At 41.5% G+C, this 27,896-nt stretch overlaps 2 protein-coding genes across 4 annotated transcripts in view; both read right to left on the bottom strand.

The window, feature by feature from the left end:
- The window catches only part of dazl (deleted in azoospermia-like), an 86,765-nt gene extending 60,243 nt beyond the window's left edge, over positions 1-26,522 (bottom strand). Inside the window, exon 1 of one of the 2 annotated variants that reach the window (XM_010795903.1) lies at positions 26,260-26,522. The gene's annotated coding sequence lies outside the window, so the exon portion shown is untranslated. The remainder of the gene's footprint in view (positions 1-26,259) is intronic. The other variant, XM_010795902.1, reaches the window with a different exon arrangement.
- tbx18 (T-box transcription factor 18) lies at positions 6,754-15,759 on the bottom strand. 2 transcript variants are annotated; one of them, XM_010795900.1, is made up of 8 exons: positions 14,936-15,759; positions 13,388-13,550; positions 12,808-12,909; positions 11,461-11,644; positions 10,686-10,853; positions 10,170-10,234; positions 8,821-8,915; positions 6,754-8,360 (listed from the first exon to the last, which is right to left on the bottom strand). In XM_010795900.1, the coding sequence occupies exons 1-8, from the start codon at positions 15,168-15,170 to the stop codon at positions 7,825-7,827; spliced, it is 1,548 nt and encodes a 515-aa protein (XP_010794202.1). In that variant the 5' UTR covers positions 15,171-15,759; the 3' UTR covers positions 6,754-7,824. The 2 variants fall into 2 exon arrangements, with proteins under 2 accessions (XP_010794202.1, XP_010794203.1); XM_010795901.1 differs by having other exon boundaries at positions 11,473-11,644.
- Positions 26,523-27,896: the final 1,374 nt, after the last annotated feature.

The raw sequence follows: 27,896 nt of genomic DNA, 5'->3' as shown, positions 1-27,896 counted from the left end.
ATACCACACGTGTATATCTGGACGTGTATCCAAATAAATATTGTTGTAGAAACGTGGCCGTGTCGGTAATATCTGGGCGTGTTATCATGCATTATGAACTGGTTCTTGGTTGTAGGAAGACTATACATTCTACACAGTCATAATACGCGTAATTTGGCTATATCTTTTCGGTCGCATTTTGTTTACTGCTTTTATCACTTAAAGTTACCTGGGAGGACTTATCGACACTCACACAGTTCTCATTTAAAAGATTAAAGATAACTAAACATGAAATATCGGCATCCACGGTTTGATATAAAGTCGTGAACACCATGAAAGACAGCACATTACCACCATAACTTAGGAGAAACGTCGTGGTGTATTCCCCCCAATCCGAGAACGACAATCGTTGTATGTAATAGTTTTGTTTTACAACTGTCCATATTAATATTTTTTTTTTTTAAGACCCAACTTTATAACAAAGGAAAATCCTTCGCAGTTGATTTTTTCTGAAAATGATGACCGCAGTCCGTAACACAACCACCACTAGGGTGTCGTTCGGCAGGACGGCACCTAGTGACCTGTCCGAGTTGGTGTTTACCGACTGGTCATCATATCAGAAAATTAGACTGACATAGCATACTTTCCTCTGGTACAAGAGTTGTGTTTTTATCACAGGAGAAGATACATGCGGAGACGAGACCTGTAAGACGACGCATTACTCTATTCCACCGCAAACCTCACAGGTATACGGTCTCGACTTCATCGGAATACACACTCGCCGGTTCTTCCTACAGGAATTACGCGAGTAATATGGGTAATGGTCTGGTTCTTTGTTCACACTTATATCTCCACACGGTCGGTACTTTACGAGTATGTTACCATGATTAGGAGGTTACCTATCTTTTTATGAAACTGTCCTCGGTAGAATGTGTATAACATGTCTCCCAGGCTAACTTTAAGTTATACTGCCCGGTAAACACAAGCACTGTGTCCTCCCTCACTCTTCACTCCTCCCTCCTTCTTCCTACCCACTCTTCTCTGCCCTCCAGCGTTCAACAAATAGGGACCACTCCACTATTATTACTAGACTAGGCACAGGGAAGAGGAACTGGCACAGAAGCACATTCACTCCTGCAAGAACCACCTACACACACCTTTTTCTGCAACATATGGCCATTGATGTATAAAGAGAACTGGATAAAGCGTTGGATGTAGGACCTTGTTCAGTACTATGAAAGTCACTAAGTGCCGAATGAAGCAAAAAAGTTCCTAAAGCTACAAAGACCTTTGTAGTAAGGACCAATCCGTGGAGCCGTTACGCTACCTCTTCGGAGCCGTTACGTTAAGTCCGTGGATTGGTCCAAATTGACCAATCCGCGGACTTCCTCACACACACACACTCAATCTTTTCTCAGCTGCAGCTCCGCCGATTTCTCCTCCCTGAGACGGCGGGACGCGGCGAGGCTGTGAGACGGTGTGTGAGCACACACACAAACTCCCAGCCAGGCTGTGGGTGTGTGTGTGTGTTCGGGCTGGTTTCGGGCTGGGTTTCGCTGTCTCGCAGATGGCCACTGGGCTCATAGGGAGGGGGGGCAGGAGCTCCAACAAGCCGTTTAGGACAGAGTGAATACACGTACTATACAGAGATGCTGTATGAGAAACCAATGAGATTTTGGAAAATTGCACAATATAAATCTATTTTAGTAGACCTCAACAATGGAATTATGATCAGTAGAAATGGCCATGACATGGGACCTTTAACAAAGTTTGGCCACTTGGTCAAATTTACATCCAAGCTGGGCGTAAATTGTGATGAGCAGATCAGCATTATGTATTTGATTCAAGGGTCTGAGCAGAGAGCTTGTTGGGGCAATAGTTTGTTAAAGGTTGCTAGAAACAGACATATACAATATATAAAGACATAACATCGTTTTTACAAAAAACTCCCTTTTTGAGTCAAATGATCTGAACTACGTAGCATGCTTCAGAACAAGCTTGTATTAGAGGGCTGGACTTAATATTGTTTTCATTATTATTAATTTCACTATGACTTATTGGTTTCATTTACAGATGTCTTGACTTCATTTTGTGGCTATTCCCTAATTAGAACTGTAAACGGTTAACATACTGTCTTTTCATTTTAGTTTGGGCGTTTCTCATCTTTTCCTGGGTGCCACTGTTTAGCAGGTGCTTGAGTCAGGTCAAGTGTAAATCTGTGTTCCTCAGCCTTAGAACAGTACGCTTAAGGCAGCTGTGAATAGCTGTCCTGCATGTGCTGGCCAGAGAACTCATAAGGGACGAAGCCACAGATCACATGGTTAAAAACTGGTAGACATTTACAAGACATTGCAGAGCCTGTCCTTTCATTTTGGCTCGACACTCAGTCTATCTGACGTTCTGCATGTCTCACATAAAAATGCAGTGTAATACACCAACTACTAAGTCTAAGTGTATTCAGATGAGTGTGTGAGTTTCTGTGCCTTTTTGTGGCATTTACAAGAGATTTGTTGGAGAACGTGCATAGGACCTTTTTAATAACATAGAGAGATTACAGGAACATATTGTCATAATTATTTATTTACACCAACATCATAGATCAGAGTTCATTTGGTGTCTAATGGGGGGGTACTGAGAATCGTGCCCCGCGGGGCTGACCATAAATCAGCTTCACAGGGGGATATTTGATGACAAAGATTAACGCCTGTAAAAGACACCCTGAGCCTCAGATTCTTGCAACTGTCATCAAATACCCGCACGGCCATTAACAGGTCACGCAGGAGTAGCTGAGCTGAGCCTGCAACATCATCAGCACACCCACCCTCCTCCTGTCACCAGCTAAATCCCTCAACCCCCCCCCCGGCCAAGGCATTCTAGTGTGGAAGGCTTTTGTGTGTGAGAGCAGCAGGGGCAGGAGAGCCTCTTTGCTTCAACACACACTCCTCTCCTCTCCCCCCTCCATAAATCATGTGCTCCTTAAATTGAGAAACACTGCGACGATCCTCAATTCTCAACGGACATCTTTCACTGAAATCATACTGACTCATAGTGTTGACACATATTTTAAGGTCATTACAACATTCCTGTTTGAGAGTTCTCTTCAAGAAACTTGAGGCTGTTCGTTCACCGCCATTTGTAATTCTAATATGCTGCTCATCAGAAACAAACAGAACTCTTTTTTTGGCCTAACCCGTTTCTACGCCAAACCTCCAAATTCTGTGCAACTTTGTTGTCGCTGCCCAACATGATCTCACCTGTGGACGCCCCGGTTCGTATGCATGGTCACGTACGGCAGCCCACAACTCCCCTCTGAGCACGCTCAACCACGTGGTCACCCCGGCGGCCCGTATGTTAATGTCTGTTTCAATCACACAGGACGCTAAAACCACAGAACCGGCCTCTATGCAAATGCTAACTTCTGTGTTGAGTGCTCCAGGTTAGCCAATTCCCGAGGGGAGGGCAGAAAGGCAGCGGGTGGAGAGGAAATATATGGTAAATGTTTAATGTAATCCACTCTTATTTAATGCATTTTGCTTTAAAATAGTTTCGCTGAAAAACGATCTATATCCCATTTGACTCGAAGTCTCCTATCTTAAGGTCATTTTAAAGAGGGCTGCACTGCACTTGAGCTGGTGTTGGTTAGTTGAGACTTACCAACAATGTAAACACAGTAAACAATGTGACGGGAAAGGTCAGAAGCACTTGTAGTTGCTTGGAGTTTTCAACACCAAGCAACACGTGGAAAATGGAAGACTTGTGTGAGAGTGAGTGAGTTCAGGCACTCATAGCTTTGTAGAAACATTGCACTTTGGAGTCTTACCTCATTGAATTAAATGTTTGGCTTGTTAAGCCGCAACATACACTTTTATACATTTGGTTTTTTCTCACTCTCCGTCACTCATGCCTCACTTTTATAGTGTATGTCTATATTAGTAAGCCTGAGCTGGCATGAATTCATACCCACACATGCAAACACACTCTGAAATGAAGATTGATCACGTCTCTCAGCTTTGATTTGACGCCTCGGAGCTTTGGGGATATTCAGTGTCATGATGAGATGCTTACTGTAAACTGTGTATTTATGTACAGCTAATGTTAACAGTAAATCAAAGTTGTCTGCTTGGGTAATAATATATATTACAAGTACAGATGATACTTTAAACATCTTGATTTGAATTACTGAATTTGTTGTGATGACACATTAAATTCCACATCTAGTGGAAGCTATAGGTAAGGTTTATTTACTCATTATTTTCAAGTATGCTTTGCTTTAAAGAACTATCAAAGAGTTGGAAGGATGATAGTGTAGCAGGAAATGTTGTTGCTTGTCTGCCTATCCGATAGTAATAGAATTCAGTAGAGTTTATATGCTTGTTTTTAAAATGGTATTGAATTGAGTCAATCTTAACCATCACAAATTCCTGGTCAAATCTTATTAGGTTTAGCTTTTAGTATTTGTGGGAGCTAAAGGCTAAAAAAAATGACTCAACATTGTTTATACACATTTTGTTGTCTGAGAAGGGAAGTGCCATGAGAATCTGACTTTCATTGTGGGCTAATTGTGAAATAACCATTGGGCCCCAGATTATTTATTCCCAAGGAGTTAGTCTCTTCTTTTTTTTGGCGGGGTAAATCATATTTCCAATACAAAAAACTGTGAAAGCTCTTCTTTTTTTTTCGTTAAAAATGTTGTACATTTATTTTTAGAGCTATTTTCCTATCTTTGTTGACGTGAATGAGGCAGAAATTGAGCAGTGGGGTGGCGGGGTTTAAGGAAATGCTAATTGGTTGCTCTATAGGCCCATGGACACGTAGGCAATGCAGAAGACACGGACCATCTTATAGCATTTCTGTCTGCATATGCCACTGAGCAACTTGAACCAACAGGCCCGCCTCAAATGCAGTATCCAGTAATTTGTATATATCCATAGCTGGGATTTATAAAATGTGTCTTGTGACCATAACAGAGAAGATACAATTGTGTGATACAAGTGCTTTGACATTTTAATGGGAGCCGGCTTGCTTTGCCTGAGTGGACATTGCGGCCACCAGTTGCAAAGGAGGCAAGGGGCCTGGCTTCCTAGCGGGCTCAGAATAAGTCTTGAACCTGTTGATAAACAGTAAATTATTAAAAACTCAGAGCTGCTATATTGCGATTCTCTAAACTACTATCGCTGTCAGTGGGAAAGAAGCAGTCGAGGCTGGCAGGTTGGAATAACAAAATACGTGGACAGGCTTGCTTTAACTTCATACAAATCTTAAACACACAAACACTGCTTCTGGTCTTTACTGCCTCCCCTCCCTCCTCTGTCCTCCTCCTCTAGGCAGATAGCGTGACAGATCTGTCACGTCGGCACCTGGTCGAACACAAGTGTTAATGTCCCCACCTCAGCTGAGAATCACTAGACCACTGACACCATGCAGAAGTGTGTCTGTAGGAATATACGAGTGTGTGTGCCTGAGATATTAAGACTAATTTTATCTATCCGCCTTATATCAAAGCAACTTGTAATGCCACGTTTTCTTTTAAGAAATGTACACTATGAAAGAAAATTGGCTGAAAACGTTGTATAAATGTGCATATTTCTGTAAGTGTTTTCCGTGTGTGTGTGTGTGTGTGTGTGTGTGTGTGTGTGTGTGTGTGTGTGTGTGTGTGTGTGTGTGTGTGTGTGTGTGTGTGTGGTACGAATGCACTAGGCAGGGGGCCCATCCCCTGTCACTCAGAAACAACAAGCCAATCATTCCCGGATTCTAAAATAAGCTCTCCTCCCCCCTGCCGTCCTCTCTCCCCCCTCACATGTGCTCCTCTCGTCAGCACCTCTCACCTTCAGAGTGACAGGAGACAACTGAGGGGGGGGGGACAGAGGAGGTGAGGAGGAAACGGGTGATAACAGGAGAGTCAGCAACTTTTAGGATGAATACTTAGAAAAGGTGAAAATGTCGGTTGAGTAATTCAGTTGAAAACAAAATATTGGATATAAGTCCACAGAATCATTCCTGGTGGGGGTCCTTTCAGAAGAGCGTTATGTTTTACCGCACAAGAAGGCGTTTGTATTCAGATATTGGTATTTGTAGGCTAACACACTCTCTCCATCCATCTCTCTGCTTGTTCAGGTTTTAAACAATAGGTTAAAATGACAAAACTTTAGTCACAGCAAACAGCTTTCAGAAAATAGCAGAGTAGTACTACTTTGGAGGAATGGGGGTGGGGGGTTTGGGGGGGGGTCAATTCCCGGAGGTCAAGCCCTCGCTGTCAGCTCAACCACCTGTTCCTCAGACACAAATGTACGCACTCACATATGTCCACACCCTCACACTAACATCCACATTCACCACACGCCCTGCCTCGGGTGTCCAGTCAATTCAGCTGAGCTGTAGGTATTAGTTTGCATGGCCATAGTGAAGGCGATGGGTTGCTTGCTGTTAATTGTGTGTGTGTGTGTGTGTGTGTGTGTGTGTGTGTGTGGGTGTGTGTGTGTGTGTGTTCCCCCTCTGTCCTTTGGTATTTTTCTTTTCTCTGGAATCCAAATCCTCTGAAACGACCCCAGTCTCTATCAGCTTCATCACACACATTCACAATACCACAAGCCCCTCCATGAGTGAGAACAAATAAGCATACATTCCTCCATTCTTTTCACCAGGGAAATGATATTGTAAGCTCTGTAATGGCTTCAATTCTTTGTTTAAATGTGGAAAGAAAACGCTCGCACACACTTATGTTTAGAAGTATCTTAATAAACAATATGCAATCAGTTAAATTAGTAAGATATTGATTACATATAAAAATTGTGACATGAATAGATATATTTTATTTGGCTCAAAAAGGTCACAGAACATGTTAATGTCCTCGGCCAAAGGGCGTGCTGATATATCGTGTTTTTTCAAAGAAAAGCTCTTCAGTCAAGTTCAGGGTTGGCTGTTGCGTACCTGACCCAGTCTAAAGAGCAGAAGCAGGTGCATTGGTTTTTTTTTAAGTGCAAAGGGTCACACAGCCCTTTATGTACACATCTCTTCTCCTTTCTCTCGCCATGTACAGAGTCATCATATGCAGTTACGACCGTGTCACATTATCCTCCCATGCTTCAACCTTGTCAGTCCATAACTGTCATTGGGATATCTCCAACAGTTCTCAAGGCCATGATGTAATTACGTTAATGTCTCCTGGTGTTACGTGTAATACAATTGTTACAGTCTAAGTGGTGAAAACGCCCCGCCCGTAGTGTTACATGGACTACATGATTGTCACTCCAAATACTTGATGAGAACACCACCAGGCATGCTATGACTTAAGAACTGTTGGAACTTAATTGAGTCAATGTAACCCATAAAAACAAGTTAAAAGTAGTGTTCAGTAACTCCATCAAAGGTAGGCAAGATCAGTGAGGCAATGTATTATTGTGTGAGTATAATAGTTTCTGCTTCAGGGCATCCTGCCAGGTGTGAAGTGCTTACTTTGAGTGCCAGGGCCAACCCAGTTTCTGCCCAATCCATATTCAGCTCCAGTTCAGTCACTGGCCTACATCGTTTGGACTCCTTATCCAAAGCCGCATTACGTTTTTTCCTTGACTACCGCAGCTGCACAGGCATGTCCAAGAGAACTTCCTTGAAAGATACAAACTCTGTAATAATATATTCCCTTCAGTTTAAGGAGTTTTAACGAGCTCTGTAAACTCACACAGGCAATGGCTCGGTCTGCCACTCATCTTTTGTCCACAATTCAGCCTGATGCTTTTTCAGCACACAGATGATTTATTCGTAGAACGTTCCCAAACCAAAAGCAACTTCCACCACTTCCAGGGAGTCATGTTGTATTTTCATGACAACCCCAGATGTCCTGAGTCAAATTCAGCTCATGTGGGCAGTGACCTGTGAGGCCCCTCCTCCCGGCTGGCTACCTGCCAATCCTAAAGTCCGGGAGTCAAACAAGAAGCCCTGTTGTCCTCCACTGAGCACACCCATACTGTCCGTTAGAGTCCCACTGGGAGACGAGCCAAGGAAGGGACTCTGATGATTGGCAGCGGAAGCCATTTTGTCAGGGCTGGCTGCGAGGCGTGGTGATGGAGGGAATGTGTAACCGTACAGGCTGTAGGGCGGCGAGTGGAGGCGAAGCCCAGCGTAGCCCTGCGGTGTGGGGTTGGATAGATAGCCAAGTTGAGAAGCATGGTGAGGCAGAGAACAAAATCCTTCGCCTTCATACGCAGATGGCCCTCTGGGAGCATGGAAGGCCTCCGAGGGGTTGCTGTAACGGTGGAGAGGGTGGATGGGGCGGTTGCAGGCGTAGTCAGGCGGGCTGAGAGGGCAAACCTGGAAGGGTGAGGAGCAGGGGGACGTGGAGAGCAGGTGAGAAGATGGTCCAATTCCACCATGAACTCCTGGGATGACTAGAGAAATAGGGACAGAAAAATTTATGAATTCAATCAAAATTAACTTATAAGATAGTGTTGTTGGTTCAAATTCAACAACAGATGTACCAATCAAATGAACCGGAATTGTTAAATCCCTGATCTGAAGTACCTTACTCTGAATAACTCCTTTGAGTTCTAGAAAAAAAAGCATACCGCTTTAAAATATTGCACAGCCCTTAGATTGGTACTTGACGATATCTGGAGTTGAGGTACTTTAATCACTATCAAACATATTGGATCGTGACATTCCATAAAATGACCAATGATTCTGTCTACATTACATGTTTGCAAGGCGAAAGATGTGTGTTTCTGCCAGAAGCAATTGTGGAGCACTTTACCAGAACCTTTTGAAGGTTTGGGTGGGACACAAACACTGTGCCTTTGAGGCTGGATTACTTATTCCAAGTATCCATAAACCTCATTTAGTTAACTGTACCTTGCTTGGTAATGCCAGGGATGTCCTCAAATGTGAGCGTTCGCAGAGAAGGACGCCAGAATGCATACGACTCAACCAGCGCCTCCAGCCCCATCCTTTAGAACACACATACAAGCACACGTTAACACACACACACTGATAAATCATCAGAAAATACTAGTCTGCCTCATATTACGCCAACCACCTGGCGGCCATCTTAGTCGCCTGTGGGGCCTCTCATGCCATCTCCATGGAGACCTAAGGTAATAAGGGGCATAAACGCCACGTTGCGATTGGCTGCTGCCAGCCGGGTGCTCGGAGGTAATTGCTTTCACACGGCTTTTACGGGTGAATCAGGACGAAGGAGCAGGAAGCCGCAGCAAGGATTTATGAGGTGGGACTCCCCTTCCCCCCCAAATCTGCGACTCCCTCCTCTTCTAGGTGGGGCAGACGGTGGCTGTGGCGGGGTAATGCGAGTGCTCTGTTACCCCTCGTTAGCGTGAGGATAAAAGTCCTCCCCCCCCCGCGGGGTTGTAGCCACGGTGATAATTTAGACAAGCTGCCCTGAGCGGTTGTGTGTGCTCCGAAGAAGCCTATCAGAGCAGAAGTTTATTTAGCAAACTGCTTAACTCTTCCTGTAATATTTAAAGGGAGGGTTTTCTTTCGGCCTTCCTGAGTTTAACTTTTATTGGGTCAGCTGTCAGGGTTATCCAGTTTGCTGTTCTCTACCTTCTTCCCTCTCAAAGTTTTTGTCTCACCGGTCCTTCTCCTCCTCACTCTGCAGCTCTCCCCCTTTCCCTCCCCTCCTCTCTAATGATTTCTGTGAGGCCTCCAGGGAGTGGCTGTTTGGAGACTGTTGGAGTTTTACTGCTGTGTTGTTTTAATGCCGTGTTTATATATGTTTAGAAATGTGTTTATACAGATTTTCTTCAGGACACTCTTGATTTTATTATTTTGCTGTTGATGTTTATGTTCTCGAGGCCAACTGGAATCTGACGCTCCATTTACATTTGCAGCCGAGGTTAGATTTTTCCCTCTCAAAGTATGCGCCCGTAACTATGCAGTTGTGAGGATTAATTTGCTTTTAAAGTCAGCACATTTAAAAAAGAAATGCATTACTGTTACCATGTGTCACGTCTGTTAATTATAGTCTGTTTTTCTGCCATTTAGGACGGATTAAATGGAAGTTGTTGCACATTGTCCATGAGGAAAAAAATAAAATAAATACAAAGCTTTGCTCCTCATAAAATCAGAATGAAATGGCCGTGACAAAAACCACAACCAGGCCAGAATATAATGCAGTCATGCCTCCCACACTACCCTTAATGCACTAGATAATGTGAACATCTCTGTGGTGGAATTTAACTCACCGATTTCTGCCAGAGTCTCTGAAGCCTTTAGCAAATGGGTTTCTGTCAATTTTCAGCCTTGTAATCTGAAAAGCAAAGTAAGACTGAAATTATAACAAAGTCCATGACAAACAGAGTAATTCAATATTTATTAAACCCAAATCCATTTCACTAGCTGATATGTATATAATATAATCTGATCTATGAATAAATACATTATTGCATAGCTACTGCTGTGTGTGTGTGTGTGTGTGTGTGTGTGTGTGTGTGTGTGTGTGTGTGTGTGTGTGTGTGTGTGTGTGTGTGTGTGTGTGTGTGTGTGTGTGTGTGTGTGTGTGTGTGTGTGTGTGTGTGTGTGTGTGTGTGTGTGTGTTGTGGGGTTGTGTGTGTGTGTGTGTGTTTGGGCTACACAACTACAAACATATATATAGCTGTCAGTGTACTTGTAAGCTGGAAACATAGGCTTCTTGATCATGTTGGCTTTTGCAGGTTTGGTTTTTAGAGGAATTGGTCTTGTGTGGAGGTCAGCTGTGCTACCTGTTGATTCTGATAGGCCGTGACGGTGGTGAAGACAGTCTCGGGGAAGGCGAAGGTGCGGGTGCCTTCCCCAGCAGGGATGGCTTTCACTGGGGATAGCTCCTCTCCACACTCCTTACGGATGACATGGACCCGCGGCTGGTACTTGTGCATTGAGTGCAGAATGATCTGAATGGGAAGGGGGAAATAATGTCACAGGATTAAATTAACAGGAATTTCAAATTACTGCTATAAAAGTTTTGTGACTAACAAACCACAGATGCATTGCATTTAAGGTTGATTCAAACGTTTTTTTGTCACATGCACACAACAGCTACAGTATATAGTTGTTGGCAATGAAAATAGTCCCAGGCTCCTCCAACAGTACATTTACAATATACTTAAGACATGAAACGAAAAAGACATAAAAAAGCGATAGAATAATGCTTGAACAATTCAAAACTCAGTAGTGAAATAAAATACTATACATATGCACCTGCACACACAAAGAAACATGCACAATGTGGCATATAAGAGACACTCAACCTTAAAAGGGAAATTGTATTTTTTTTAAAAGGTCAGAATTAGGATATTATTAAAAATATATATTTGTTTAATTATTACATATTATTATGTTTTAATTTGTATGACATATTTAAGGGTTTGAAAGATACCTGAAAATGACAACAACACATATTGCAATTTAAATATCAAAATATGAGATCAAATATAATTAAGAGGCCACTTGAATACACATTATTGTCAAAGAAATGTAGTATAAAAAAGTTTCACATACAGTTGCACTTACATGTCCCTGGTCGTCCAGCTCGTTGTTGGTCAGTTTGAGTTTGTCGAAGCTGACCACCTGACGCATCCACGTCTCTCCTGAGGCCGGGGAGTCAGGGTGGATGTACACTCTGGGCGGCACAGGAGAGTCCGCATTCCCCGCTACCATCCACTTAGAGCTGTGGTACACGTACCTTTACAAAACAAACACACAGGCCGGTAAATGAACACGCTGTCGAACACGCTGTCCTCATTTCTATCACCCTTCAATGCAGCCCGTTTCACATGCGCAACGGAAAACAATCAGCAAAAAGGACAGTGATATGGAGATCTGAGTTTTCAGTATGAAGGTGGACATAACTCCGTGAAAGTTATTTATCATTCGACTCGCCTGCATATTTCATACGTGTGCGATATCCTGAAAAAGGCATAAACATTATTATGTAAAACACAACGGATCAAACACATGTTTCTTGTGTACAGCATTTATATAAAAATCGCCTGCCAAGTCAAATATCCACTGTGAATTTAAAGCAGGCCTGCGGTACTATTTTGGGTATCTGCAATTAAAAGGGCCTTGGATCGGTGTAAATCTCGTAGGCTGTGAGACTCATAGCCTTCAGCTACAAACCGAACTAATTATTTCCTCATCTGGCTAAAGGTGTTCATCACCTGCTGTTAAGCGTTTGGAATAAAAAGCTGCACACTCTCTTCTCCTCGTTGTTGCCTGCAGCTCTGTGCGTGCATATGAGCACCACATTTCTGTAATCCAGTGTAGCCTGCAGACTGACCAAATAACATGTCCCGTGTCATTCATCACTCCACCGAGCCGTGTTCACATATAAACGGACTTTGGACGTTTGAAATGATAGACCCACACTGTATAGCATGCAAAGCCGTTGCAATAACACGCTGTTCTCTTCTGCATTATAACGGCATTTGTTGGTTTGACCTTCCAGGGTGGAGAGGTGAAGCATCCAAAAGGCTTTTTCCAAAAGGGACGACAAAACCGCCGTGACAACAGTACGGTGCCAAGTGCCATTTGTGGAGACAGGACTAGGGTTGCACAATTGAAAGATGTGGGTGTTTTCTAAGCCTGGAACAGTGTATGGAGTCTAAATTAAAGCCTATGCTAACAAAAAAATACTGTTAAGGTGTGGCCACATCTGTAGGCTACCCCTATTATTTTATGTTTGCCTACTTCATATTCATATTCACTCGTCTTTATTTTATTTGGAAATAAATTAAATGTCATAGTAATATTTATAAAATAATTACTCTATTTCATTGACGTTTTATCATTGGCTTGCATTAGCGAGTGTTTATGTGCAGTGCGCGCTTGATTTGTGTGTCTTACCTATATCGCTTGTTGTCCACGGGGATTATATCCATGGCAATGTAATACTGTTGGTGAGGGTCCAAGCCCGTAATCTTCACACGCATAGCGGGGAACATCCGCCTGACAGGAAAACCAAATAAATCATCTGCATTGGAGATTTCAGATCAGCGACAAGATACATGGATTTACAACACACGGGCATTATTGCCACATAATTAAAGTCTAATAATGCACACACAAAAAAAATAGTCGAAAAACAATACTAGGCCTGGAATAGAAATGGCTGTTTATTTTTTATTTGTGTTAGGGCTGTTAGATCTTTGAGTGGTTATTGGATTATCAATCCTGCCGGAACAGCTCTTTTAAGAATATCCTTATTTGTATAAATAGCTGCTTTCCAATTATTAAGACTCCTATGTCATTATTTTATCTTTTACATTTTTTATATTTTTCGGCAAGTTTATTATTATTAGGCTATGACTTATTTCCCCAATATATAGGCCTACTATAACATACTATAACGTTTCTTCAGAAATCACTGAGCGTAATGTTTCTCTTTCCGACTTTATCCAGAACATTATCTCATGATCTCTCTTACCGTCCAGCCTTGGTAATGATCATTTCCGTGCCTATCTCGTGGAAGCGTTTCCACAGGTCTGCTCCCTGCAGGTCCACGCGTGTCTCCTCTCCGCTGCCGGTCACCGGCCCCGTGCACAGAGCTGCAGGCTGCGGGCTTTCCAGCAGCGCGTCCTCGCTCTCTGCTGCACGGGAAGAAGGAGAGAGTAGCACGTTTTAACGGTAACATTCCCATCCAGGCCAGGCTTTATTCTCTGACAAGGATATTTTGTTCTGCGAGTCATAAAACTGGACTCTGAATACAATACTAGAAGCACAAAAACAGCATGAAGAACTCCATTAGATATATTAATCAAGACTTTAAACTGTACAGTAGCACGCTATGCGTTTGAAATAAAGCGCGATTATTACTTAGTATTAAATCCATTATTATATGACATCATTTCAATTGTCCCATTACATCTTTGTAGTAAGGATGAAAAAAAAGTTCAGCAGCCTACGAAACGTCCCACATGTTACTACACTACACGTTATTTTATGAAGATAAACATGTTTATTAGTTGCCTAATGATTATGTCCATATAACTCACTCACCGAAAGCTCGTAAGGAAGATTGTTATAGTCTATATCTGTCTTCAAACTAAATGCACCATACTGCTAAATTCATAGTTTATTATTTTAGGCACATTTACAACTGAACTCAAGTCTCAGTAAGAACTGTATATTGTTTTTTTATGATTGAGTAGGCTACTTGAGTTTAAATCTGTTTGAATATTGAGGACATGTTTAGAGGAGTAGTGTTTATGTGTCTCACTGCTGTTGTTATTTTGTAGGCTACTATTCCACACAGGCCTCGCCAGTAGGTGGACATTTATGGAAATCATGCATGTGCCAAACTAACATAAACACACATCTCCAGCCAAGTGCATTTTACATTTTGCAGAGGATTTCAACCCTAATGTGTCAGGGCCAGTCGGTTTATACTTTGTGCAGAGCTCTTAGCATCCTTTCCCTGCCTTTATACGCTGCTAATTGGCCTGTTTATGATTGCAACACAACTCATAAAGCGTCTCACATTAGTCACACTCACACCACTCATATTTACTAGACCGGGTCCACGGTATGATATCCCATGTCCACTGTGGAGCTCTGACCAAGGCCGATCAATCTGCACATTTTTCGTTATAGGCTACTTATGAAATGTTGCTTTGCAATAAGCATAAGACAGCAGTTGTGAGCCTGGAGAAACAACAGCTGTGCCGCTTTTAATCAAAAAGTAAGCTTGTACTCAAGTATAAGTTTTACTGTTTTCTTAAAAAAAAAATAGGGGGTATCAAACGCGCATGACTTTAAAAAGGCTGCATAGCAGTAAAGGGCCTTAAACACAATTTTAATCTGCAATTGAAGAAATGCAACATAGCCTTTATTTTAGAGGTGTACCGTGGGCTACTTGGTCCACTTTATGGCAATGTTGCCAATTCAAGGTCCTATCAATAATTGTTACGAAATATTTCTCTCATGCTCTTCTATTTTTTAAGATTACCGGGTTTCTTTGTTGGTATTTACTTACGGGATCCGTCACATGCACATTCCGCCTCGCTGCCCCGGTCGCTGGTGCACGCTCTGTCGGCTCGCTGCCCCGGGCTCCCGGTTATATCAGAGACATCGTTTCCGTCCTCGTAACCGGGGGACACGGTATCCTCTCCGGTCGTCCTGCGTCTCTTTTCTGCTCCGATCAGCGACTCTACGGAGAAGGCGTGCGCCTTGACGCTGAGCGCGCACGGGGAGCGCCGCTTCTCTGCCATTTCTCTCCGTCTCCAGACAGAGTAACGAAAGGAGGAATCAGGCGTCACGAGCTTGCAGGGAGCAAGAAAACTTCAACACACACAGTCGCTTAAAAATGCAATCCACGATGACAGTCCGGTGCTTTCCGTGTTGCCTGTCCTCGAGCCAGACAGCAGAGGAAACAGAGGGGGCCTGCACGAGCTGTAATAATGTCTCGGTTATCCGTGAGAGCCGTGCGGACTTTTGGAGAGTGTCAACAACCGGAGCTTAGAGGAGAGCCGGAGAAAGCGACCTGTCAATCACAAGGCAGAGCAACCAATCACTAGTCATCACAGCCCCCCGGAACTTTTCCCTGGTCCCGCCCGCTGTGGGGGCCGCTCGTGCCGCCTTATGTGGTAAAAGTAGAGCTGGTGAATGAATCATGTCTTCAGGCAGGGAGCGCGAGGAGCTTCTCTCTGGGGCACTGCGCGCATTTTCACACACCGGCCCGAGATGCTTTGCATATCGGGCCATTCGTAGGCTACCTCCTGCACGGTGGACACTTGTGGCCCACATCCTAGAAATAATCATGTATTTCTATAGATGCATTTGAAATGTCTTAGATTATCATTAAAACCACCAGAGGCTAAACTCATTTGATTAAGCTACTATTAAATTATGGTCAATGGGCCATAGACAAAAAGACTACCAACCCAAATTGTGTTTTTTTTTTCTTCCTTGATGCATTTTCAAAAAACGAAAAACATATTGTTATTTTTTTTATTCGTCTATGATATGTTCAGTTTACCATCATGGCATGTCATTGAGCACACACTCATCACATAACAAAAGCTCTCCTTTAAGAAATTACCAACAAGCTTTATATACAACACACGAAAATATAACAAGCTTGGTATGGGCTGTGTGGATTGTGAAATATTTGAAGGCTATAATTACATCCATGACTTTAATATGCAGACTAATTCCAGAGTTTTTTTCACATGTTCAACTGAAAAGATTATCATCGCCTGAGAATCTGTGATACTGTGGAATAAAACTGTAGCCACAATACATTGTTAATCACAAACACGTAAAGGCCGTGTTGAATGAACGACAATTATTTTTTCATTATAGGCTTACACTGCTTGCTGTTAATCATATTGGTTTGAAAATATATGTAAAATATTTCAACGTATTTCAACTATAGGCCAAAGTCATAATATGTTCAGAAGGGATGGAAGACACAACCAGCTGAAGTGATTTGAAAGATTAGTTGGATTCTCTTCCTGCACGTTTGGAAATAATCATCAACACTTTCATGGTCGCGTACACGAGTGTGGTCACGCGGGGAATGCGTTTTGGTGCGGGTGAGTGAAGAGGCTATAACATATGGAGGGGGTGAACCTGGCTATAAATAAACAGGGCATTGAGGCCGTGCGTGCCTTTGTAAGCGCATGCGGGTTCAAATGGATTTCTTGATGACCCTGTTAAAAACCTCATATTCTAATGTACACACTACACCGCCCACAAATCACAGTTTATTATGCAACATTTCGCATTTTAACGTAGCAGTCAGTGCTGTATTCAACATAAGCTACTCATGTATTTCTTAGCATTACTATTTTAGCTACTTGCCAAGGTCTTGACAGAATAATTTCATTTGATTACGTTAAATGCCATTAGTGGCATCCGTATTTAATTATGTTTTCCCTGTTTCTTCAATGTTTCCTTCGCTAAAATCACTGAAAAGCTCGAGGCCTCTCGTGGCTCGTTGGTAAAATAAACACGTCGCCATCGTTTATTGGCATACATTCGGAGAAAATGATTGGACGTCAAGGGCAAGCTTTGTGCTCATGTCCGTGTAGGTTATCAGATCAAAAGCCTTGCGTTTCACTTCCCGTGAGCATTCAAGAATGCTATATTTCTTAATGACTCCGTGAGAATTAAATCGGTTATCCTCCGTTTGAAAATGCTTATAGTTTCGATTGAACAAAGCCGCATGACTTATCTGCCATAAATACCCCTAAACGTTTAGATTTAACATGTTTGCTCTTTAACGTACGATCAAAAATAATCAAAAGTATCATCTATTTTACAACGTTTATATTTTCGTAGTTACATTACAAACTACATTACATTTTCGTCTATTAGCACATATAAACAAAAGAGTTATACCCTACTTCAATAATATTTATGAAGATAGCTTATTTATTTCAATGTAATGAAAAATGTCAAAAGTTGACGTGTAAGCCAGACTTTTTACTGGCCTTTCATTCAATATTATGGTTTTAAAACGGGCAATTAATGTATTGATCACCGTTCACAGAATAATCAGAAACATTTGTCATATAAAAATACAATTTCATTATTTGTTTCTAAAAGGGAAAAATAGCCCAAAGTCTTATTTGATAAATGTTGCCATATTAGAAAGTATAATAAAAAACAAATAACTAGGCCTTAAAACCAACAAAATCATTACAATTTCACAATGTAGCTTTTTATTGCCATTTAAGGAGATCCAACAGTAATTGTAAATGTTATAAACATAAAGCTTTCGTGGCCCGTTCGGATAAATGGTTCGTTAAGGACTCTGTGTCTTATTAGGCCGACCCTTCCATTTTTATAATATATACTGTTACTTTTAACCAGTCCTCCCCAACAAACACATTTTTGTTGCAACAATGTTTAGTTATACACACACTTTTGTAATATTTTATAACATTGTTTGTTTTGTGTCTTTCCTTTTCTGTTCTTTTATTTCGTTAGCAGGTGCACTGGTCCTTGCATAGTTTTGCAACGTGCCGTTGGTAGATACGATTATTCATAGGCTCCTTTATTATAATTCCATTGATTTTTAAAAGAGTGGGCTAAAGTAAGTCCGTCCAGGAATGGAGCGATAAAAAAAAACATGAAGCACTTTTTGATATCTTGGAGATGAGCTGATCTAAAATCAAAATAACTTTGACCTATCCATAGCCAAGATGACTAGCAAACATATCGAGGCATTTGGATTTTGTATCCGGGCTTCTTAAAAGATACAAGACTATTTTCCTTATTTGCGGCCATGGCGACGATTCGCCGTGTTTCTGTGTAAATAAATTGCCTCTAAAAGAAATAAATGGTGGGAAACCCTTTACCCCAGACCCTTTCTGTTGTATCCGAGCCAGTCGGGCAGCAATCATTTCTGATGAATGTTGCTTCATTTTACACATTAGACAAAGAAATTAGGTTGGGCCATATTGTAGCCATTTCCTTTTTTTCATTTGTATCACTCACGCGGTGTGTATTGTGTGTTAGAACTCCGTGTGTGTATCTACTGTGCAGTTCTGTTGTCGTCTTGATTTGTCAGCACCTGAAATTGACAAGATACACTTTTTGTCAGAAGGCTGTAAACTAAGCTGCAGTTAATTATCTGTGTCTATTTTTTGTCAAAGAAGTGTAGGCTACATCTCAGATCGAGTGGCCTCCTCTGTCAACGAACTGAGCGCGTGTGCTGTTGCACCTTTGTTATTGGCTCGGGCTGTTGCTTTGATGTATTATGTACTATTGTCCTAAACCACCCTTTTGAGCGATATTGAATAATTATGCATGATTAAGAAAGGTAATTATATTAATTCATAACGAATGTATTTTTTTACGCATGACTTTGTCTTGTCATATTTATTGATTCAAATAATTACTTACAAACATTATAGGCTCGAACAAAAGTTATGCTAGCGAGATATTTCTTGCATTTGTTTGTCAAAGCCTTAATTAAACGCTAAAGTGCAGGTGCGCTTTGGGTGTACGTTAAAACCCAGCCCATTTATCAAAGTGTTGTTTTAAATACATTTCGTCACGTGTAAAGGTACAGGCATAACCTACTGCGAACGGAATAGGCTGTTTATTAAAATCCTTTGACATAATTACCTGTGAGCTTTGAAGGGATGCGGGCTGGGGAGAAGTGCTTTAGCATGGGAGTCTGGGTAATACATTGTTAACAGTTATTTAGCGCGTGCTAATGGGCACGTGGATCACTGCCAGGGCTTTTATGGCGGAAGTGGCATGAGCAACAGGGAAGGTGTGTGGGTTTCTGTGCGTGTGTGAGAGAGCGAGAGAGACAGAGAGAGAGAATAAAAATGAAGTGCTTTATAAAGGTTTCAGAAGTGATAACTTTCTTATTTTTGTAACGTGTCATTTTGATCTGTCATGAGGAAATTAAAAGTAAGTGTTTTGGATCTGTAGTCAAACATCTGACGGTCAGAGTGATTTCAAAAGAGAAACATGCAGACTCAGCCATCTGCCACATCCAGGGGTCCCCAGGTCACCCAAGCGCCCCACCCTGGGGGGCCAAATCCAAGGCAAGAACTGCCGGATACCCCTGTATGGCTTCATTGAGGAAGTCATAACCTGAACTCCATGTCTTTCTGCAGTTGTGCCAACACTGCAAAGCAATCGGCCGCCAGGGCCCCTGTGAGCACATCCTGCTTATGCTGGCCCAGAGTCCCTCGTCATCCAAGTGAAGCGACCCCTGCGCTCTTTCATAAAGTTAACCTTGCATTGAAAACGTGGTATTTACTGACGTGCTTGATAGGAATTGATGGATCTATGACATTTATTGAATTTTTTACGAGCCAGTTCTTTTCGTGACGCCGTTTATTCAGGCCTATATGTGCGCCTCGGATGTTATTCAAGTTGAACTCCTGCTCTGTCTGCAAATGCCTGTCTCCCTCACACACACACACACACACACACACACACACACACACACACACACACACACACACACACACACACACACACACACACACACACAGATAGAAAAAGAGAGACACAGATGACTAAAGTCTGTGCAACAGCCTGAAGCTGCTGCACTGGCGTTGGATTCATCCTCGTATTCACTGATCAAAAATGCATTGTTGATCTGCGCCAAGTCTGTTACTGCACAGCCTATCACATCATTATTTTGACGACATCTAACTGAAATACATTTAAGACGATTCTTTCACTGTCCATAAATACAATCTACTATGCCAAAAGTCAGGGTATAATAAAAAGATCAGATTTTCATTGGAAAGAAAAATCTCTTTGATTTGGACTTGTGTACGGGAGAGAAGGTGAAAGTCTAAAGTAGAACGATGAAAGCAAAAAAAAGGAGTTTTGCAATGTGTCTGTTTGCAGCCTTATGTGTAATATCCATCACATTTTAAGGTATTTACATAAATACATTTCTGGGCATTTACCCTTTAGAAACACGCATATTGGTGCTGTTTTGTCATTTTAGGAGAAACACTAAATATCTATAGATAATCAAACCTTAGTGTTCCTCTCTCCAATTCAGAATTGACTCTGGTATTGATTGACATCGATAGCTGTTATGAATTCTGTTTTTTATTGGAGATGGAGGGTTATAAAGAGATAAAGGCTTATCGTGAGATCCAAATGACATGGTTATTTGTTGGCTCATCATACAAGCAGTCTGCTGCTGGTTTAAAAGTTCCACATTTTATGGTACTAAAAGAACGGTCTTGTGGAGATTGGCTAGTAAGAAAGTGAGAAAACTAGAACAGAGAAGAGGTATCTAGAGGTTGCTTTGTTGTTATGATTTTAAAAAGAGATTAGTTTGATATTCTGGTAAATAAAATGTCTACGAAAACCCATTTTCCTTTAGCCGTACCAGGAATCACTATTGCCATAAAAACATAAAACTGATTCTGTTGGTGATTTGCCCAAAGTATGCACATTTTGGGGAGTTCAGGCAAACTTATATCTTAAGCATTTGCTGCCAAAGTGTGGTGGGGTGCTAAAACTCTAGAAAACACTATGCAAGAATGCCATACTTTCAAAATGTGTGAACGACTGCAGTATTGTACAAGTTGTCCTTGACGATACTCTGTAGAATGTAGCTTTATGTAATTGACTTCAGGTCAAAACGTTTCTGCAGGACTGGCTCCACTCATATTTACCCTGTCAGCAGGAGACCAAGTTATACATATTTTTCCGGCCCATCTCAGGTCTATTAATTGCAAAGCTGAGTCGTTATTTGCGGAAGTACACTATTTATTTCTGGCATTGAGCACAGTGCAAAACAGGCCCATTGTGTCAATACCTACTGCTCTTGCTGCCAGCTAACTCAATGCAAGCACAATCCCTTTTTGAGGAAAACAAAGTTTTTGTGTGTGTGTGTGTGTGTGTGTGTGTGTGTGTGTGTGTGTGTGTGTGTGTGTGTGTGTGTGTGTGTGTGTGTGTGTGTATATGTGGGTAATCACCTCCATAGTGTCCTGTGATTAGGCTGCATGAGCTGCTAAAAAGCACTCAGATTGGTTAATTAAGTACTCCAGACTTTTTTCATTGGATGTTCCCCTCTCAGTCACACACATGTAAACACACACACACACACACACACACACACACACACACACAGACACACACACACACACACACACACACACACACACACACACAAACTAAAGAGTGCAAAGCTCATCACGGAAACGCTGCAATTTGAAAATAACAACAATCATAAAAAGCCATACAAACATCTGCAGCTCGTAACTGACGTCGCAGGCCGACCCCAACACACGTGCCTCTTAAAATTAGAGAACAACGGTTATTTTCATCTGTTAGATGTTGGTTTTATTCCTTTCTCTTTTCTGCCTCGACTGGAACAGTTTAGGCGTTTTTTAATCAAAGAACGGCGTCTTTAAAATTGAGAATTGGCGGTGAAGGCGTCCGCTAAGCCTTCTTGCCTGCGTTCAGCACCAAGCCCAGAGCTAACTAGCGTTTAGCCAAACTTATGGAATGCTGTTTTATTGCTATATTTAAGAAATGTCTGTGTTAAAGCAAGCACAGAACATACATTTGTATATTCAACATTTTAGTACTTTGGTTCCAAAAATAATGTTTCAATGTTTTTTCCCCAGGGCGGGTTAGTATTTTTAAGCCTTTCCGAGGATCTAATTGGTCGTAATTACAATGTCTTAACTGTGGAAATCTAGAACAAACTCTAACATGACATCAAATCTTTTATGAAGCATCATGAACATTGATCAAAGTTACACATTCTCAAAAACACTCACATCCAGAAAAGGCCTTTTTTCCCCCTGAATTGGCACACTTAGTACTGCAATACACATTGTGTGCACCATAATGCAGACATCAGTGAAGTTTGATTAGCGCCTATACATTGCAAGAGCTTTGCTGTCTGTTATCAATGATAGCAATCATCCAGCAGCTTTTCAGAGGATCACATGAGTAATCATATTTAATCGCATGCCATACAGACACAAGGATTTATTCTGCCCGATTATATATTATTTATATACACACAATAAGAGGAATTCAGTATTGACAAGTGATTGAAAACACCAATGCCAGCTTTATTCTTCTTGTTTACACCCCTAAAACAATTAGAACGCTGTCTTACAAAATGCATTATGAAACAAAAATGACTATCCTGTATCTTACATATTGCTTCAGTTAATGAATCATTCATGACGAGCAACGATATTTTTGAACAATAACTGCTAAACATGGGCTGTGCACTTGAGACAGAATATACTCTTAACAAACCGAGTATTCTTGATATTCTAATATATTTAAATTCAATAGTAGCTCTTTTGTGAATCCTTTGTCTTCACCATTGTTTTTCACCATGTCAGAACCATCATCACGTTTATTGCCAGGTACATTTACATATACGTGAATGGCATATGTCATTCCCCTTTTTTGTAAAGTTTGAAACTATTTCTTCACATCCTGGTCAACAATTTCCTATTATTGCAGGATAAAGTCCCTCAGTATGTTTCGTACATACACATTGCATGCACATTTTTGCACAAATGTGTTTGCACGTGTATACATATGTGCACATGTCTTTATTTGTAGCCATATAAGCGGCAGTGATAAAGCCTCGGGGTGAAATGTGTTTTTGATATAGAGTCTCTTCCTCTCCCGGCATGCCTCTAATACTCTCCCTCTTCCCAGGATAACAGGGTCACAGCATGGAGACCTCAACGACTCCACACCTGGAATAACACCACCCAGAATATCCGCTCTGCTCCGCCTGTAAGCCGATGTGTGTGTGTGTGTGTGTGCGCAAGTGTGTAAGTGAGATAGTAAGGGGAAAAAAGAAGAGAGGTTTATGAATGACAGAGGAGGTCGTGTGTTGCAGCCGAGTCATCTGTCTCGCTAATTCCTTTTTCTCCTTCTCTCTCTTTGACACATACTCAGGCACAAACTGAGCCCTCTGGTGTTTTTGCGCGATGGCCTGTTATGCAGCGGAGGAAATATGAAACACCCGAGGCATTTGTCGGCGGTCAGTTGTGTGTGTGTGTGTGTGTGTGTGTGTGTGTGTGTGTGTGTGTGTGTGTGTGTGTGTGTGTGCTCTTTCGTGTTCACTACAGGCTACATTTTAAACTTGCAAAGCAGCATGCGTCACTCTTCCCCCCAGATACGCCGCTGAGGTCTGATTAATAAAAGATGAGTTTAGGGGAAGTATGACTGTTTTGATTCCCCCCTTCTCTCCCTCCATGGCAAGAGGAGAAGACGGGATGAAAAGAGTGGAGTGAGAGAGGGCAGGGTCCACTCTGATCACCCGAGGACCATACTGTGAATGGGCCAGAAAGAGAGAAGGAGGGATGAAGTGAGGACACGGAGAGAGAAATGCATATATCCACCACTGTTTGATGCATGTGGTGTGCCTCTGTAACTATAGCCCTCTTTCTTTAGCTTGCAGCCCCCTCTCTTTCTCCCATCACTCCCTCTTTTTTTATATCCCTTCTCTTTGCCCTCTTCCTGCTGATCTGTGCCAACCACCATGAAACCACCGCCACATTAGAGCCTTTAACGGGCACTGCCTGGCATCCTGCTCTGTCCAAACATATTATAGCCCAGTCGTACACGCCATGTTGGTGTGCGTATATATGCGTTTTATACAGTTTCTGTATTCACAACTATAGGGTTTCCCCATATATTAAGGACTGGGGGATATTTTTCATCCCTCGCAAAATTGCCACGTGTCATTGTGGCTCCAAATAAACTCGGAAGATGTTGACTGCTTCTAACAGATGGAGGGAGAAAGGAGACAAATAAATGGTCAACATGTACAGACAGAGGAATTGTATTAAAGCCGAAGAATTTACTAGGATTATGATTATGACGGATGTTTATAGAGTGGAATATCATTAGGATATTTCTTCTCTATTCCGTACTAATACAGTATTATACAATTGAGCAGAGAATAAGAATTGTTCATGAGGCTTTTTGGCCTTTCTTCTGCCCATCCATGCTTTCATCATTTATCGATCCATCCCTCCATTACTTTTCTGTTTTTATTGGGCCATCTGTGCATGCATCATTCATGTAGTTTAAGATGAAGAGATGTTGACTATACTTTGCCCGCACACCAGCTGTGACACTGGCAGGCCTTCACTCAAAACCCCTTTTAATTACTCCAGAAAACGCATTTTCACACAGTTGGGGTGTTGCGGTGTATGAGTGTGTAGCTTCACTCTTTCATCTTTCACATGGACTGACCATCTGAACATTGTCTCACACCCAACTGTATGCCCATGTGAGGATTTTATGATTTGTTAATGAGGCTGTGAGGATCATGCTCACACCCCTTCAGAGGATTGTGCAGCTGGACGGAGCTGACCACACCTGCTGACATTACGACAACACACCAAGGTGCAAGATGTTTGTTTGTTTGAATGTTGTCTAGCTGTGTTGGAAGACGTTTTTTTACCACGTTAAAGCAGAGCGGCTAGTTTATAAAGATATCATCCTGCAGTCTGAGAACCCCTCTTTATATTCTCTTAGCCCCTCCCAGCTCCAGCAGCACCTGCACCTGATAGGCTATTGACCTTTGACCTCCGTCTGGATCAAATTAATATTTTAAGAGAGTAATGGTGTACCCACATGTTACAGACCTCCGCAGCTTCTCTCAGCCCTAAGTAGTGTTTTTATACATATCGTTTTGGTTTTTCAGCCAAGAAACTCCATTGTCTTCTACCCCATTTTTCAACCCACAGTAGCTACCACCAGCAGGCAGTAAAAGTTAGCAACCAAGCGGCAACCACTTTGTCTGAGAAGTAACGCCAATGTTGAATTGCTTTAAACTGACATTTTTTCTAATGGCCAGAAGGGATTGACCTTGTGGGCTTTCAGAAAAAAAAGTCAAATTTATAGAAGTCTATGAGAAAATTGTTCAACATTCAGTTATCTAAATACTCTCTAAGCCAGCGGTTCCCAACCTTTTTCAACTCAGGGCCCACTTAAGAATCTAAATTAATTTCGCGGCCCACATTCAACCATAAACAATACGGGGGGCTAAATAAAGTACTTTTTATTTTAATTAGAAAATGAGCTGGCTATCAGTAACAAACAGACATTTGCATTACACAGTTTAGTTGAATACTCGATTCTGATTGGTCGATTCAGAACATGTGACACGTTGTTAATCCAGTAGAACAGACCGCTGTCAAGGACTGTAATGACCGTTGCTAAGGAGGATCAAGAAAGACAAAGGAAAAGAGGTTAAAATAAAAAAAATCTTAACAATGAAATGTTTCCACACAAATCATAATGCCCACAGGTTGGGAACCGCTGCTCTAAGCAATGTGATTTTAAAGGTCCCCTATTATAATGTTTTTCACCAATATACTATAGGTCTCAGATATATACAAAACATGTCTCTGAAGTGTTTGCCTCAAAATACCAAACAGATTGTGCATTGTAGCATCCCATAATCCCCTCTGTTTCAGCCCTGTTTCAAAAGTGCTTATTCTCTGTCTGTTACTTTAGATGAAAATAATGAGCCACTCCCCACGCCCCTCTGAGAGATATTTGGTTAAAAAAACCACAATAGCCGCGTTCACACCGAAGTACTTTTCCCACTTTAGTTCCGATATAGTTCCGAAATGTCGCGTTCACACCAAAAAGAGCCGGAACTAAAATTAATTAATGAGAACCTNATACACACATACATATATATATATATATATACACACATACATATATATATATATATATTTCTATTAATCATTTTCGGCCAACTGTTTCCTATTTTCGGTGTCGGCCAAGAATTTCCCATTCGGTGCACCCCTAATAAATAATAAGTGATATATGCACAGAAAGAATTCCACTCACCTCAATGATCGTCTGAATGTTCACATCTTCATTGAAGTACACAAACCCGTACCTAGGAAAATTAAAAACTCAATACAAACGTAAAATATGGAAAAAGCAACTAGAGCTCAAAGCCAATTGTGAAATAAGCTATAGAATATTCATAAAACTGAAATGCAAATCAACAATCTTTCAATTTCCACCCACACATTTTCACACAAGTCGATTAACAAATTCAGAAAAAAATACTCTTTATGGAGGAAAATGTACGACTTAATACAAATTCAGTATTCATGAATGTCTCACTGAATGTCACAGGACTGCAGTTGTTCATTTACATAGTCGCTTTTTATCCCTTAGCAAAAATACCTCAACCGTACATTTAAAAGTTCTTGTATGTTAAGAACTTCACATTTGTGCAAGTCAGCTTAATAAAGTGCCTTAAAGATTAGGGTCTCTATAATCAGTGATGCAAACACAGGTATGGAGAAAAAAGAGAGAACTATTCGAAGCAGAAAAAAAACAGCGTAATATACCATCTGACAATGACAGATTTTTCTTTTTGGATATTTTACAAATCACTCCCCTTTCAAACTCTATTCTTGTTATTTTTAACAACTTTTTTTTGTTACTGTCATATAGTATTTTATACCTGTTAATAATTGAGTCTCTAATGTCTCATTAATAACTATAATGACCATATCAAGGTGTGCCTTAACCTCACTGAGCTAAGGTTATTTGAGCCTCTCAGGAGAGAGCTCTCTTCCACCTGGTTGTAGAAAAGCTCTTTAAATTCGTTAGCATAGCTAACTAACCAGATGCTAATAACAACAGATCGCCACTGTGCTAACAACTAAAGACAGAGCCTCGCAAACACTGCGGCATGTGTACGGCTCCTTATGGGTACTGCAATATTTGAAGAGCTGGAGCAGCGTTCCGATGCTCTCCGTTACACCTTCCAGACAAGACATAACCACGTGAAGACCTATGGTGAAGACATGTTACGCTCGTGTTGTGTTCAATGAACCTGTCCTTGGCCAGGAAAAACAGGCACTCGCTTGTTTAATTATTTTGCGATCTAGATTTCTTCTTCTTTTTTGAAGTGAGAAGTTGTCCGTCCGTTCGGACGGCCGGCATGACGGAAACTCTTCGGTTCTCCACGAATTACACAAGTCACCCAAATCAGCGTTAAAAAAGCGGGACTAGTTAGCAACAACGTAACACTTCCCTGTTCGTGGTCTCCTCGTTGTGGTCCTGCAGTGGTAAGGACTCAACCAGTTTTACCTATGCAGATGGGCTGCCCGTTCGACTGAGGGTTGCGCGACCAAACAGCCAACCTAAACTGTACTTCCTTTTAGTCCACGTCGGCTCAAGTCAAGTATATTGCAAGGTGGACAATTTGACATATGTAATGGTTGCACAGATTGTTTGGCGGCAGTTCTATAAATACATTTTATGAAGGGATACGTGAAGTATATATTAAATAATAACTTGTATTTTTTTACCGAACGAATGATAAAATGAAAGTCCACCCTCCCTTTTCCTTGAACGCTCTCAAGAAACCTTAATACCCACGACAATTCCTTCATTTCTAATACTTGATGGAACTCCCCAGACTTTCCCACTCAAAAACGATATACGTCACTACCGTTTAATCA

Source organism: Notothenia coriiceps, unplaced genomic scaffold, assembly GCF_000735185.1.
Source record: "Notothenia coriiceps isolate Sejong01 unplaced genomic scaffold, NC01 NC01_scaffold00037250, whole genome shotgun sequence".
NCBI classification, from domain to species: domain Eukaryota; kingdom Metazoa; phylum Chordata; class Actinopteri; order Perciformes; family Nototheniidae; genus Notothenia; species Notothenia coriiceps.
This window is presented reverse-complemented; position numbering and strand designations above follow the sequence as displayed.

What these genes read in the sequence shown, in the direction of transcription:
- tbx18 (XM_010795900.1), bottom strand. Translation starts at nt 15,170, where the DNA reads ATGGCAGAGAAGCGGCGCTCCCCGTGCGCGCTCAGCGTCAAGGCGCAC. An exon ending in ATCATTACCAAGGCTGGACG is followed by an intron (nt 12,910 to 13,387) that starts GTAAGAGAGATC and finishes TTTTCCTGTCAG; the next exon opens with GCGGATGTTCCCCGCTATGC. An exon ending in CGGCCTATCAGAATCAACAG is followed by an intron (nt 10,235 to 10,685) that starts GTAGCACAGCTG and finishes TTTGCTTTTCAG; the next exon opens with ATTACAAGGCTGAAAATTGA.